This window comes from Vicugna pacos, chromosome 11 (assembly GCF_048564905.1).
Source record: "Vicugna pacos chromosome 11, VicPac4, whole genome shotgun sequence".
NCBI lineage: Eukaryota > Metazoa > Chordata > Mammalia > Artiodactyla > Camelidae > Vicugna > Vicugna pacos.
The window spans coordinates 87,245,644-87,261,681 of record NC_132997.1 but is presented as its reverse complement, the minus strand read 5'-3'; the positions used below and the strand labels follow the sequence as shown (position 1 = coordinate 87,261,681).

General features: G+C 44.1%; 1 protein-coding gene across 1 annotated transcript; it reads right to left on the bottom strand.

Annotated features, from left to right (window-relative positions):
• Positions 1 to 592: 592 nt before the first annotated feature.
• Positions 593 to 15,296, bottom strand: ADRB1 (adrenoceptor beta 1). Its single transcript, XM_072971923.1, has 2 exons — positions 12,655 to 15,296; positions 593 to 1,088 (listed from the first exon to the last, which is right to left on the bottom strand). The coding sequence occupies exon 1, from the start codon at positions 14,914 to 14,916 to the stop codon at positions 13,528 to 13,530; it is 1,389 nt and encodes a 462-aa protein (XP_072828024.1). The 5' UTR covers positions 14,917 to 15,296; the 3' UTR covers positions 593 to 1,088; positions 12,655 to 13,527.
• Positions 15,297 to 16,038: the final 742 nt, after the last annotated feature.

The window sequence follows — 16,038 nt, the reverse complement described above, 5'->3', positions numbered from 1 at the left end:
GTCTCTCTTTTGTTGAAATATTTTCTCCAGTTTTTGTTTTATATATTTTTGTCTATGGCAATGAATCGCAAGCCTAGTAGAAAAGGACCCAATCAGGTTTTTTTCTATTGCGGTAAAAGACACAAAACGTAAAATTCGCCGTTTTAACCATTTGAAAGCTCACAGTTTAGTGGCATTTAGTACACGTAAAAGGGGGCAATCATCACTGCTCTCCAGTCCCAGGACATTTTTACCAGCCCAAAGGAAACCGCATCCTCATTAAACATTCTCCATGCCCCGCTTCTCCCAGCCTCTGGCGACCACTCTCTACATGCTGTGTTTATGGTTGGCTTATTCTGGACATTTTATACGCATGTAACATGTGGCTTTTGTGTTTGACTCTTTCACTTAGCATCAGATCCTGTCAGATTTTATCTTTTGTAATGTTCGTGGTTTATTTTTGACAGTAAATAGTAGCAAAGGAACAAGCCAAATACATGAATTATTATGACTGAGAGTTTTTCTCCTACTGAGAGAGGCAAAGAAGTGGTCCTCAGGGCCAACAATGGAAGGGAAACCCTCAGCATCCCTTGGCCACTTGACCGAAGGTGAGCTCGCGGTCACTTTCCCCAGGTCCTAAGCTGAGCCTGATGATGAGACTACGTGCAGGAAGGGTGAGGAGCTGGTCATCTGACTTTGCCGTGATTTTGTTGACCTGCCTGGTCTTTTCCTCGCGTGGACATGAGGACAGCGTGCAAGCTGTTGGAAGATGCCTAGTAACAGGGTGAGGTTTTGGCTGGGATCCAGCTGGGCCCTTATGACAGTTTATGTTCAATTTCACTAGACTAACTGGAAAGATGCTGTGGGGCAGTTTTTCTGTCCATGCCTGGTAGGAACCAGTGCTCTCTTAATTTCATGGGCAGAAGAGAAATCAGTCTTTTCAGTGTGATTGTGGAGTTCACGTACTCCTTCCACGAGCGTGCCAAGGCTCTGGTGTTGGTGCGTCAGTCTCTTTGAGATACTTAGCTTGAGAAGTTAATGAACCTTCAGTAGGTGTGTGGCAGGAAGTGTCTACGGCAACACATGCAGAATCCTCTCCTGTCAGACTCCTAAAAATGTCAAAGAAAAGAATTGGTGCCTAATACTGACAAATTGAAATTATGATTTGATGCCAGAGACTAATATAAATCTTTTCTCCAGTGACAACTCCACACTTAGAAAATTTACTTCATCATTTCCTCTCCCAGTTAATGTCAAGTTGAAAACTCATGCTTGATAAATTATTAGTAGGAAATTTTATGTCTTTTCCTTAGAGGATTTCTTTTTCTTTTTTCCCGCGCTCTGAGTTAAGTTTAACATAGGATGTAAAAATACAAAAAGAAAAGCCCCCCCAAAAACGTCATTACATTTCCTCTTTTCAACCTTTACGGCAAAGACAAAGGGTCACAGGGAGTTCAAAAATATTTATCTTATAAATATTGCATAGAAAATCAGAAGTTGAGATAAACATCACAGAAGCCACCGAAACATATGACCACAGTCAATTTATGAGCAACTTAAAATACAGAAGCTCTCCAGGGTATTCAGATTGCTGTGAAATTATTAAACAATAGCTTTTTTTTCCCTTCAAATATGGCAAGCATCGAAGGCAGGAATTCTTACCCAGGGTTCAAACAATTGTGACACTGATCATGTATATGTATCTTTCTGGAGCGAAGATCATAACCCTTTTTTTCTTTTCTTTTTCCTTTTGTAATCTTCAAGGGGCTGATGACCTAAGGATAAGAAGATTCTTGCCCAGACGTGATTGGATGCCAGCGATTTTAAGGTAAGTCCAATCTTGAGATTCCCTGAAATCAGCCTTGTGTTAATCAAAGATATTTTCAGAGCTGGTGTGTTGCCTCTGATAAGCGATGGACTGGCTGTTCAACATGCTGGCTCTTGTTGATTGTTTCCAAAAAAGTTGTCCACCAGTCACTCTCAAGCCTTTGGTCATTCTTAATGTCTGCTAACAGGATATAGCCTACGATATCAAAATCTCCCTGTAATTGCCACTGTTTAAATAACTGTGTTTACTCCTCATTTTACAAGTATTTATTGAGCAATATTACTTGTAAGTTAATCGATTTAACATATTTGGTAGATTTAAATATGTTGGCCTTACCTCCTCTACCCAGTAATGACCTTCTACAGAGAAATAGCCCACAGTACAGGTCCACAATTCCTAAGTCTCAGTTCCCACATCTAGGAAGCTTTGAAGATGGAATTTTTTCCCATAATGCACTGAGAGTAAATGTGACCTGACTTGAACTCATTTGGCAGCAAAATCTGACCTGAGCTGGTGTGAGGCTATTTATAGTCACTATTTATCGACTTAGTATGAATAATCATACATTTCACTGCAGAGACATTAATGTTTGATTATGGAATGCTGACCTGGACCCTGCTTAGGATGTTATGAACTATGTTGGAGATGCGCCATATTGCCTTCCTAAAATTACGAATTCTGAAACACATCTGCCCTTACGGGGCCTCAGATAAGAGTGTGTGGACCTACACCATATATTTTGCCTAAAAATGTTTTGGAAGTTGGTGTATATGTGTCTAGGTGGTCCCTCTTAAAAGAAGAACAAAATACTTCTCTCATCTCTCCAAACTGGACTGACATACAGGAAGTTGTCTGCTGATCTTTGAGAAATGGTCTTTAAGGAGCACTTGTTCACCCTGTTGCTGCTAATGCTTTGAAAGTTCAGGTAGAGGAAACATAAGTAAAAGTAGCTGCCTGGTTTGGAGACCTGTGTCTGTCTTTTCTATACAATAGAGGGCCCAGTACATAGTAGGTAAAAATAAATGAATATATGACTATAAATTGTGATACAGTCAAATGCCAATATATTACTTTATTGGTTGAAAACAAAATGTCTGAGAGTGCAATCATCTTTTATGCCATAAATTTCAAACTTTGCTCTAAAATTGTAATCTAAAATGTGTTAGGTTGTGAACCCAATCCCTCAGTGCCATTGCAAAAATCATCACTTTTCTCCCACAATTCAACTCTTAGTCCAGAGTTCCAGCCTAGGATGATCTAAGAAAGTGGCATTTTCAGAGGCAAATTTAGCTAAGATGTTTCTAACATGTGGATCAGGAACCTGCCCATAGAGTTCAAATTCCTCTGATATGCAAATCAGAGAAAGAAATTTTGAATGGCTAGCTAGACATGCATTTAATGTATTTAAGGAAAAGGATTATATCATTGAATGAAACAGAGACAATGCTATTGCTCTCAGCAGGATGAATAGAATCAAATACCTGGGTCCCCATAATGTAGACACAGAACCAGGAGCTCCTCTATGGGGAATATACTTTAATCTCAGTGTTGTAGGGGAGCCAGCAAAATCTCCTTCCCACCCCCACACTCCAGTAACTCAGACATCATGGACAAGAGTGGAGATATGCTGTCCTTGTAGAGAAATAGCCAGATCAACAAGACTTGACTGTGACTTGGTTAGATGTCCTAACTTCTACAAGGGAAGAATGCATCTGGGGTGGGGGTGGGGGCGGGGGTGGGGGGAAGTTGGGAGTGCAGTGGCTATTGGTGATAGAAAAAAGAGAGAGACAGAGTCAAATGTTAGCAGTGCTCATCCAAGCCCCATTTTTGGGAGAAAGGAGAGTTGATCTTAAAGCCAGAGACTTCCAGTATTCCAGCCTGTGGCAGAAGTGGATGCACAGCTAAATCTTAGCCTGATGCCTTTAATGTTAAATGGTGCAACCAGCTTCCCTTGTTCTGACCCTGCGTTTACTAATCAAACTTTTGATGATAACTTTCTTCCCTGGGTATAGACAGAGAAGATTTGATCATGCTCAAGGGAGTGTAATAGGCCTGTGACAGCAACCTTGTAAATTATTAAACTGGCTTTCTGATGTTATAGATTACTCGCAGGAGCTGACCCAGAGAAATGCATTCTTACCAAATAGGTTTCTGAGTGTTTAAGGCTAGGGACCTGTAAGTGCTGGAAGGTCATGGCCCCCAGAGATGTCTCCTTATGTCAGACTCAACATTGCTCCCCAGCATCTCAGTTGGAAGCTACAAACAATAATCTGGGCAAGGTAACAAAACTACAATGCTATTTTTAAAATGAACTCTATAACACAACATTGTAAACCGATTATACATCAATTAAAAAACAAAAAGAACCCTGCAGTGTTGAGTACATACATACGTAAAAAAAGAACACCAACTAAAATCCTAATGCTTTGTCAGAAAGCAAGAATCCAAATATTTTCCCTTGAAACAGCTAAAGATTCAACATGAACACTATCTCTTGTGTTAAGATGAAAAGATAATGACTATGGCACTGTTGGAAAAGTTGGGAAAGACCTGGATGGGAAATGTAAACTTGGAGAGGGCTATGATATTTGTTTGCTCCAAATACATTTTTAATGGATATACTGTCATTTCTTATAGGACAGGAATGCAGAAGTAAAATTTAAAACTGAAATCTGTATGTCAGTGAAACAGAATCTGATTCTCTTAGCTATGCTGACTGCTGGGGTCCAGGGCGAAAACTTGGGGTGGGGAAGGGGCTTTTCCCCTAGTAAAGTCGAGTAAGAAAAATGGCTGCAGATCTTTCTGCTAGAAAGGACAGAACCCCATTTAGGATAGAATACAATAAGTCACAAATAAATCAAGTATTTTGCACGTTGACAACTGAACCTAAGAGCTGAGAACATGTAGTTCTGATTCAACAATTCTAGCGAAATGCCTATTTTTAAAGAATAATGATGTACACTTTCATCCAGTGCGTACCACTTTCATACTCATTGCATTTATGTGGCTATATACATAACTCTAGCAATCTATGTGCCATTTCTAGAAATAAACTCATTTCTTAGAAATACCTGGGAAACAATCTCATTGTTTCCTATGACACTAGCAGAGAATGCTCCGTATGTGTTGCAATTTGAGGCTCAGCACCTTTTCCCGGAGAAACTATGATTTATGTCTGATTGTGAAGACCTGGATTTCAAAAGAAATAGAGGGGCTACGACACACCTTCTTGAGGTGCACTGCTCTAGTGAGGCCTATTATCACTATGTGCTTGGACTGTTACAGAAGCCAGGGAACTTGGTTCTCTGCCTCTAGGTGAATTCAGTCAGTGAAAATTCAGAGTGTATGCTTTATGCAAGGTGATGTTTTAGACATAGGAGAGTCAAAGATGCAAAGACAAGGCCTTATCCTAATGGAACGTCTTGCCACCAAAGTAGTTTGGTGACATGACTAGAGATGGGTTTAGGAGTCAGGTACCAAGACTTGATCAAGACTGCTCACCTGTTGTCTTGAACAAACCACCTGAGCTCCTGTGCCTTCCCTCCAAAGGGGGCAGAACAACCTGCTGGCATTTACCAGGTCCTCAACCTCATGCACCCAGAAACCTGCTTGGTAAGGATATATTTCTCTGGGTCAGCTCCTGAGGCTGATACATGAAAACCAGAAAGCCAATTTAATAATGAACTCATATTTGTTATAGGAGATTACATAAATATCGGCCTTTTGATTTAGAAAATATGATTATTGAATTTACTTAACTCAGAATCATTTTGAAGATTAAGATGTGATGTCCACCAATCCGCCTCTGATGCCAGGTTAATCTTTCTAAAACGCTGCTTTTATCATGACACTCATGCTTATAAATCTTCATGCTCCCGGGCAGGTTAGAGTTCAACACTTTTGCATTAAACTGTTGATCTGTTCCCAAACTACTTTTCCAATTTCATCTTCTAATTACTCCATCAACATGAACTGTCCGCAACTGGCTATTCATTGTCTAAAAATTCATCTCAGTTATCTGTACCTCTCTGCTTCTGTTCATGCCGTTTTCTTCCCCTTGTAACTTCTCACGGAATGGCCTTTCACACAATTGTATCCCCTTATCCAAGATCTACAAGCTTCTAGCTTATGGCATCCCATCTATCCACTCCCTCCTCTGAACTCTAGGGCTGAATGTCAGTACGGCAGCCACCAGCCACACGGAGCTTTTGAGCACTTGAAATAGTGGTGAGTCTCGATCAGGAAGGCTATACGTGTATGGTGTGTATCAGATTTCAGAGATGTAGTATTTTAAAAAAGCATCTCACTCGTAGGTTTTACATCAATTCCATGTTGAAATGATAACACCAGCTTCACCTGTTTATTTTTTACTTTAAGAAATGAGGCTTCTACAAGATGTAAAATTAAATATACAGCTTGCATTGTATTTCTATTAGCTCTGGGCCAGATCCCTTACTTTTAGCCCACGTGCCTGACACTCAGCCACACCTGTCTCATTGTTTGTCACTTTTCACTTGCGAATGTCTAATCTCCTCAGCCAGAGTGTGAGGGCCTTGGCTCAGAGTTTTTTCAGTTGTACCCCATACAGCGCACTCAGTACACAGTCCCAAGTCTTTTAAGAATAAACACATGAATCACAAGTCAAAGACTAATCACAGAAATCTTCCAAATAGTTAGGTTCCCCTGGTATCTTCTCAGCACTTCTAATGTGAACAAATTATTTACCCATATAGATAGATGTTCTAAATGTTCCAAAGAGACTTGTAAACATTCGCTGTTTGGGGAGCGAACTCCATTGGTTGCCTGGTTTGAGTACCATTTATATTGCCTGTTTTGTCCTGAGCTGGCAAGGATGCTTTCCGCTGCACTGTAAGGGCTTATCATTTTCACATTACTGTTTGTCCCTTGGTACAGGATTTTTTCAGATCCTCAGAGTTTTGTAGCTCTGGTGATGCTGAAAAAAATTAGTAGTACAACTAAAGGAAGGATGGGGTGCTGATGTCACCAGGCCAGGTGCCATGCTTAACACTGCACTGTCCTGTATTTCGTTTTAGTCTCCAGCCAGGAAATATCCCTGTAACTGGGATAATTCCCACTTGAACAGCAGAAAGAACGAAAAGCATTTGAAGTTGTTTATAAGAGTGAATGGAATGAGCAACATAGAAGCTGGGGTGGGGAGATGTCACTGTTTTTCATCTGTATCATCAGAAGGGTTTTAATACAAAAAATAGCAGCTCAGTCATCAGTTTTCAGATTCCATGGAGATTATTAATCATGAGTCAAAACAGCAAGAGGGATTTGGGCTAGCTGTAAAGGAAACGTTTGCTGATAGGACCGGCAATAAATGATGGACCAAGCCTTGAAATCCACATTCAGTCTCATCAGTGTCGGTGGTCTGTGCTGAGCGAGGTGTACCCTTGCTTGAGTGTAGGACTATTGTCTACTAGACATACCAAAGCCCTTCCTATGCTGAAGATTCTGCAATTTTTCTGAGTGACTCAGTCTTATTTAGAGAGGCCTATTTTAAGGGGGAAAAAACCCCACACATTATATCAGGATTGATCATAGAATCATTTAAGCATGAGGAATTCCTTAAAAAGAGTATCTTACTAAAATGTTACCTTTAATGGCTTTAGAAAAAAATCCCTTCAGTGCAGAAAATGTCACTGGAACATCTGTTAATGTTTACTCTTTAAACACATGTTTATCTAAGACCTCAAGATCGCAGGTGAGTTTCTTTAGTTAAGATAACAGGTATTTTAAGCCTGTGAAGTTCCTGTAGATTCATCACTGTTTATTAAGTTGGGAACAAAGAACACCAATGCCCTGCAAGCCACAAAAGAGAGGTAAGCACAAATACAATCTCCCATTACTCCCAACACTTTCCATCTCTGAATTGCTATCCTGGGGAGAGGGGAACAATCCGAAGGGTTGCATTTAGTGTTTACAATTCAGTGCAAAGTCGTAGAGTTGAGTAACTTTCCAAATTGACTTGCTTTTCTCAAAGTGGCTGTGGGTTCAGAAATTAAACAACCGCTTTTGCTTAGCACAGAGCAAACAGGTTTTTTAATCCGATGTTTGGGAAGAAGATTATTTTATTCGGTTGTGGTTTTTGCGGAATTTTAAGCATAATAATATGTGAAGGACTGTTTGTTGGGATGCATGGTATTATATGTATTCTTGCCATTCTTGGTTGTTCTTTTCACTTAAATAAAAAACAACGGATTTTTGTGGGTGGAGTTGCAGGGAAAGGGAAAAGAAGTTCAGGAGGAAGTATTTGAAATGATAGACTTTGCAAAGCTCTAAGTGCCTCTTATCAGAGCATCTCAAAGGGATTTTACAAACAAAGGCTACAGATGGGGCTTTGTGGGAACTGAACCTGCATTAAGAGGGAGACCAGCTGACTTCCCCAAGGTCACTGGGCACAGCAGCCAACGCAGAGGAGCCAGAGCTGCTCAAGTCTTTGGACCATCTTCTTGAACAAGTTTTCTGTTCTCCTAGAGTAGAACTTGACCCACAATTCCCACAAATCAGTTAGCCTGGTAATGATGAGGAAAATGAATTTACAAATACTTGCAGGCAGAACAGCTAATGTTCATTGTGCCTTCGTGGTTGGGATGCTGAAAAACTGACAAGGTCATACAGTTAAGAACTGAAAAATGAAGAAAAAACAAAAATAAAGGCTGTTAAGAAAGCCCCACGCCCCAGATATTAAACTCAAAATGAGGACTTTTTATAGGAAAAGTACCAACAGTGGTTTAACATTTTTTTTCTACTCATAATTATGAGCAATGCTGAAATTCTCAGGAAGAAGTAAATCCAAACTTAAGATATTTAAAATGCATCATAGGTCAGCTTTGTATCATAAATAGGAATAAAACAGTGTGATCTTGCTGATACTATTTAACAGCTATGAGCCAGGGAACATGGAGAGAGAAGAAGACAGGAAGTGTAAGCATTGAGAGATGTTGAAAATCTGAGTTTTAGGAAACTGTTCATGAGAAGTTAATGCTGCTATTAAGACAATTTATCTAGAACTACATGTTCTAGATGTTTCTAGTTCATGCAAGGAGAAATGAAGAAGTGCTTAAGAGAAGGGCTGGGACAGATGGTAAGTCCAAGATGAGAACTGGCTTCAGGTATAGAAAATGGAGATGCCTTCGGAGTGAAGGCAATATGCAAATGAAGGCAAAGGTTTAAAGGGTGTTGACAGATACTTCCCTTGCTTTCTTGGGTGCTGGTCTCTTCACTGCAAAGATTGTGCTCTAATATTGTCAGCACAGTGTAAGGTTCTCCTCGGGGCTGGTGTTTTCCTGTCTGTCATTAGAGCAATTGGATTTGGAAGCCTATAAACTGCTCCGTCAAAAGACCAAATCTTACTGATTCAGAATCTATCTCCCTCTTCCCACCAAAGGGTAAAAAGACTATTGAGGAGGTAAATTAATCCACAGAGTATCTATTTATAGTATTAACACTTCTTTGATTACATTATATGGACTATTTTGTAGAGACTCTTTAAATGAGAGCAGGATAAAAGTTGGAATTTCAGGAGACGTATTTCTCAGAAAGTTGGTGATGAAGTTTGTTTAAAAATGGTTGCAATGTAGCAGTGCCATTTGGGAAACACTGAATCACAAATTAGGAGACTCAGAAGCAATAGTCTAGATGGAAATTTAAGTAATGTGGAGGGTGTGTGTGAAGGGGAAGAAAGAGAAATTAATTTAATTCCATTTGCTAATGTGACTGCAGCACAACTATTTTTAGGTATAATCCAAACAGTGCATATCTTCTCCATTTTGATTAGTAGCAAATTGGCAGGGAGTCAAAAGAATTGGTATTTCTCAGCACATTATGCCAGAAATGTACAAATAAAACTAAATTATCTGTGCCAACGTGTTTAATTTGAATTACTGCTGTTTTAATTTTTTTTCCTTCCAAAGAACTAATGGGTCCAACTTTGTTTAAAAACATTTTTTTTAAGCCTTTCACAAATGGCAGCAAAACTTAATAATTTTCCTTTAGACCCTTGCTTAGAAGCTCTTGCTGAAAACTTGTATGCTAATATCATCCTGAGAGTTTGACTGCAGAATTTCCGCCTGGCAATTTTACATATCGCCAGAGGAAGTCAGCACGTTCAACAAAATGTGAAATTAAAATAATCTAGGAAAATGTGCTTAACAAGGAAAGGTTTCACAATAGCCACTTAGAAGTTATTAATAATTCCAGTTCCAAAGAAAGCATGAACCAAAAAATAAGCTCTATGTGCAAAGTTTCATATTGGCAAGTTCACCAAAGGATGAGGCTATCTGCGATACTAATTATGTGTTTCTATGCTGGAGGGAGAATTTATAGATGCTGGAATGTCTTGTTACACAGAGAACTTTACAGTGTGCAGCCTAAACATTATTTCAGATGCAGCAAATCAGTGAATCTTGATCATGTGTCCACTGTTTTAATTTTAAGGTTTATGCCTTTGGTATTTTGTTACACACAGACCCTCGGGATACGGCTGAATTTCTTCATATTCACTGCCTTCCTCCTGTCACTTCTGCTGTGCGTTATCTCGCCAGATTAAACAGGATGGGCAGTTTTCCCCTCCCACTGCCGGAGCTATCGGGATTGGCAGCCCACGTTCCCACATTTCTATTATAAATCAATGTCTCTCTTCTTCAAAAACAACAAAAAGTTTTCTTGGGTTGTTGGTATCACTGACGTGGTCTGTTTCTGAATCCCTGTAATCCTCACTTAGAGAACTCAAGGAATCACAGAAAAATCTTTTTTCTATTCCATACAAATTCATATAAACTCGTCCCAAGATGATAGTGGTTTTCTTTAATTCACCAAAGAGTTCAGACCTGTCTACTAAGCAGTGAAATTATATATATTTGTTATTAAAGTTTATAGGACTTTCATGATTTTAAGACCTAAAGTTTGATGGGTCCATATGTAAGTCTGGGGCTGGGAAAATTTCTTTTTATTTAAATGTGAAGGCGTAGCTAGACAAAATCGGCAAGTGAAGCATTAACCAGGTACTTAAGTGTTCTTCAGATGAAACTGTAGACATTATAATTTTCTAGTAGAATTTAAAATAAAGAGGAACAAAACTCCTGGCAAAATGCATCTTACATACTCAAAGTGGGGGCAGGGAGGACAGAAATGGTCGGTATCTGTTCCCAGGGGAAAGTATAGTGAGATTTCATCCCAAATTGATTTTACATTCTCCAAAATAAGCTTAAGTATTAATCTCTGTATTTTAAAATAACTTTGGCATTCTCTTGCCCCTTCCTCCACCTTTTCTTTTTTCTTTTTTTTTGCTGGAGAAACGGGTTAAACTTCATAGTGACTTTAGTTGAAACTGATAGGATTCATACAAACTTCTGCTTGTCTCTGAAACTAAAACGTCTACAACATTAACTTTTCTCAGCAGACTCTCCTGGTCTTTAGAATATCCCACTGCAAAAAAAATAATAATAATAAATAAATAAAATAATAACAAAAAAACAGAGAATCAGTCCTGGCTTTCCTTAATAGAGAATAATTTGTTCATGTTAAATTTCCTTATGAACCGAAACTTTATACTCTTCACTTTGGTTTCTTGTACGATCATGAAATGAAAAGTTTGTTTAAAAATACAAAGAGAAAAAGTTAAAATTATTTTGGAGAATGTAGTATTAATCCCAGGTTGGAATTTTACTATACTTTCCTTTAGGAAATAATTTTATAAAAGCCATCTTCTCCATTGGGGGTGTCATAATTTGTTAGAAAATTTTAAAACTTCATTTACTTTTACCTGTTACCTGCCCACCCAGAACGTCTGCTGAAACGGTCTATTTCGTGACACAAGAAAAAACAAATTTACTTAAATGCTCTTTTATAAATTTGTGCTGAACCACAAAAGCATTTTGCATTCTCGACAGCCACTGGGGAAATCTGCACACGCTGATCATATGCAGGCTGTGACTTTCTATTGGAAAACAACCAGCCGTGGATGCCACTTACCGAATTCCGAGTAGGCAATGATGGTTCTACGAGTGGGTCTTCTTTCCTGCGTTTCTGTGCAAAGTTGCAGCTGAGTTACCTGGCTCAATCACTTTTTTTTTTTTTAAGAAGATACACAATCCCAAATGTTACTTCTTAAATCAAGTGCGGCAGATGGGATCTTGAAAACACCTACAAGTATTCTAGAATACTCTGAATCCGGCTGTGAAAATTTAGGGCAAGTCTGCGGCTCTCAGTAGGTGCATGCCTTATTTGGTCTAGAGGCATTTTGCTATGCTATTGAGTCATGAAAAGCTATTAAAAGAGCTCTATGGGAAATCCAGCCTATATTTTGAACAAAACAAACTGTCTTTCCCATTATCACTGACCCCTTACAGACACACAGTATGTAATCTTTTTTGTGCTTCATGGGTATTTATTGCACATGGACCAATTACTCACATAGTAGTTAGTTGCACCAGAGTATAAATACTTGGTAAAACACACAGAGGAAATAGTATTTACACACAAGTGCTAAATTTTACCAGCAGATTCACATGGGCCCTTGGACATAAAAAAATAATAAAAAATCCTTAAGATAATTATATTTATAATATGGATACAGTTACAGTACCATGATAAAAGCGTATAAAAAGGTATTTTTCCAATAAATCATTAGCTCAATAACATAATAGACATCAGAAGTAGAATCTGAATTTTATTTGTTTTTAAGATCTGCCCCCACCCCATTAAAAATATTTAATTTCTTTTTGTGCAAGTAACATCTTCTGTGGACTTTACAATTCCTAATACTGTGCAAAAATGCCATTATGAATCACGCCTTTTTTTTGTTTTTTGCTTTTACTCACATGTGCAGTAATCTGAACTGTTTCCTCTTTCTTTTTTCTTTCTCTGTCCCGTCTTCAATGAACAGAGTCACATGTCACAGAGGCTCAGCGCCTGGTCCTTCCAACTAATATTGATACATAAATAAGCTGTTTAATATAAACAAGGCTTTCTATCTTGCCGTGCAATGTGCACAGTGTGAGGTAGGAACCCCTCAGCCTGACCACCGAGGCGCTCGGGGACAGCCGGCTTGCCCTACAAAAGGAAAGCAAGGTGAGGCTTGTTCCAAGAATAGCTTAAAATTTCCTGAAACGCGATTTTTGCACCCATCCTTTCCCTTTACTTTAAGAATAGGAGAAATAATTACTCAGGAGTTAAAATGAAATTTCTCTGGAAAGCAAAGGAAACGTCCTGACAAGCTCATTCCCTCCTCTCCCTGTCAGGTTGACGGCTCCTGTTCCCGGGATGGGATGGAAGCCAAGTTGAAAGACTTCTATCTTATAATGCTTCTCCCTTCCCTTCCCCGGTCTTCGCAGAAAGTGCTAAAAACCACCGGGGGTTAAAAAAAAAAAGACGTATATATATAAAGCTGCATCACAGGCACACACAAAAGAAGGCCGAATCACAAACAGAAAAAAGAACCCAAGAAAAACCAGCAAGCCACTCTTCCAAACCCTCCCCAAACTTTCCTTTCTGTGCAACGGCCCGTGGCTTTTCTGTTTGCCTTGGACGATGCAGACGAGGTTTGCCGGCTTCGAGTTCACCTGCTTTCGGTCCTAAGTAAACACTGATCTCCTCTTTCCCCCGGGAAGCCATTCGGGGGCGCCCGGGCTCTCTTCCTCCCGGGGCGCAGAACCCGCGTCCCGGCTGGGGAGGTGGGGAGGAGGCGCCGGGCCCTACACCTTGGATTCCGAGGAGCAGCCCGGGCGGCTCGGCTCGTCCAGGCTCGAGTCGCTGTCCGCCGCCGCCGCCCCGCCGTTGTAACCCGCCCAGGGCTCCAGCAGGCGCGCGGGCGGCGCGGCCCCGACGTCGTCGTCTTCATCGTCGGAAGCGGCCCCGGGCGACGGCGGCGCCCCGGCCACCGCCAGGCAGCCCGAGGCGCGCGGCGGGTCTCCGGGGGCCGCGTGGCTCCCGCAGGGGGCCCGGCGCGCGCAGCAGAGCAGGCGCTGGAAGGCGCTGCGGAAGTCGGGGCTGCGGCAGTAGATGATGGGGTTGAAGGCCGAGTTGGCGTAGCCCAGCCAGTTGAAGAAGACGAAGAGGCGGTCGGGCACCAGGTCGCGGTGGAAGGCCTTCACCACGTTGACCAGAAAGAAGGGCAGCCAGCAGAGCGTGAACACGCCCATGATGATGCCCAGGGTCTTGAGCGCCTTCTGCTCGCGTAGGGCCACGAGGCGCGAGGGCCGCCGCTTAGTGGCGCGCCCGTTGGCCACCGGGGCGGCGGCGGCCGGGAGCGGGGGCGCGGGCGAGGGCGGCCGCGCGGAGCCGCCGAGGAAGCGGCGCTCGCAGCTGTCGATCTTCTTCACCTGCTTTTGGGCCTCGCGGAACACCCGCAGGTACACGAAGGCCATGATGCACAGGGGCACGTAGAAGGAGACGACGGACGAGGCGATGGCGTAGGCCCGGTTGGTGACGAAATCGCAGCACTTGGGGTCGTTGTAGCAGCGGCGCGCCTCGTCGCCCTCTGCTCGCCACCAGTGCATGAGGATGGGCAAGAAGGACACCAGGGCTGAGATAGCCCACACCGTGCACACCAGGGCCCGCGCCCGCGCGCGGGTCAGCAGGCTCTGGTAGCGAAAGGGCGACGTGATGGCGAGGTAGCGGTCCAGGGCGATAACACACAGGGTCTCGATGCTGGCCGTCACGCACAGCACGTCCACGGAGGTCCAGAGCTCGCAGAAGAAGGAGCCATACTCCCAGCGGCCCCACACCACGATGGTGGCCCCGAACGGCACCACCAGCAGCCCCATGACCAGGTCAGCGCTGGCCAGGGACATGATGAAGAGGTTGGTGAGGGTCTGTAGCCGCGGCGTCTTGGCGATGGCCACGATCACCAGCACGTTGCCCGCCACGATGAGCAGCACGATGAGCGCCATCAGAAGGCCCATGCCGGCCGTCCACTGCTGCGACAGCGGCGCGGGTCCCTCGCTGGCCGGGGTTAGCAGCGAGGCGGCAGGCGACGAGGGCACCAGCAGCCGCGCCGCCGTGGCCGCGCCGTCGGGGAGCGGCGCGGCCGATGACAGGTTGCAGGGCTCGGAGGCGCCCAGGGCGAGCGCCCCCGCGCCCATGCCGAGCTGCGGAGGCCGGGGGCGGGGGGTGTGGCGGAGTTGGGCCGCGGTTGGGGAATCCCCCAGAGGCCGGGGCGGCTGGGCGCGCGGAGGGAGGTCGCGGCCAGGTCAGGGCAGCCGCGGCGCGGGGCCGGAGGCATGGGCGCCAGGCGCCTTCCCCGCCGGAGCTGTGCGCTATCGCCGCCGCCGCCGCTGCTGCTGGAGCCGCTGTCGCTGCTGGAACAGCTGCCGGGACCTCAGCATGTTTCTGAGCGCGCGGAGCCCGCAGCCCCGGCACCCAGCACCCACCCCACCCTGCTCTCGCTCCCTCAAGCCAACCCCCGGGGCCTCGCGTCAGGCTCCTGCAGCCAATCGGGGGCAAGGCACGCCCCTATCTAATTCCCCCCACCCCCCCACCCCAGCTCCCCGCACCCCCTCCCACCGGCAGTTCCGCGGCTCCGTGTGGTCCGGGGCAGATCGCCGAGCGAGCGCTTCCCCGGCGCCCGCGGGTTGCTACGCGCGCGCTCCTTCCTGAGCCAGCTACCTCCAGCGCCCAGTTCGCCTCGGCTCGCTGCTGCGCCCGGCTCCCACTCCGCCCCCTCCCGGGGTCCCCAGTCTCTCCTGCGCCCGGCTTGCCTCCGGCGTTTGGCTCCCTCCTGTGCCCCCGCTCAACGAGCCACCCGTCTACCTCCAGTGTCCAGGTTTCCTACAGATCGGAGCGCGCGTTCTCTTTAGCGGGGAGAAGACCTTGGTGTTCCCGAAGCGCCAGAGCGCCTTGGACGGTCTGTCCGCTGGGGTTGGAGGAGTCTGGCTGCAAGATTGTCGGGCTGGGCAGCCTAGCAGGGTGTGTGTAAAACCCTTCCCCCGTCAAGAGGGGACCCAGCCAGGCTGCGTCCTGCCAGCTCGGGGGATCGGAGGCGGGTGTTAGCGGTTAGAGGAAACTTTCCAGCAAGCGCCTTGCTAGAGCAAAACTCGCATCTGTCAGGAATGCTCTCTGGGAGCTATTCTTGCAGGAAGCTTCTGTTGTTGCAGTGCAACAAATGCAGAAAGAAAGGGAAGGTTTGTGCATCTGACAGCTAATGCTGAGGACCAGTTGGAAAATCACACAGTCCCCAGTCCCAGCTGATGGATGTGTGGGTATGA

Coding starts and splice junctions, on each gene's coding strand:
- ADRB1 (XM_072971923.1), bottom strand. CDS start 14,916: ATGGGCGCGGGGGCGCTCGCCCTGGGCGCCTCCGAGCCCTGCAACCTG.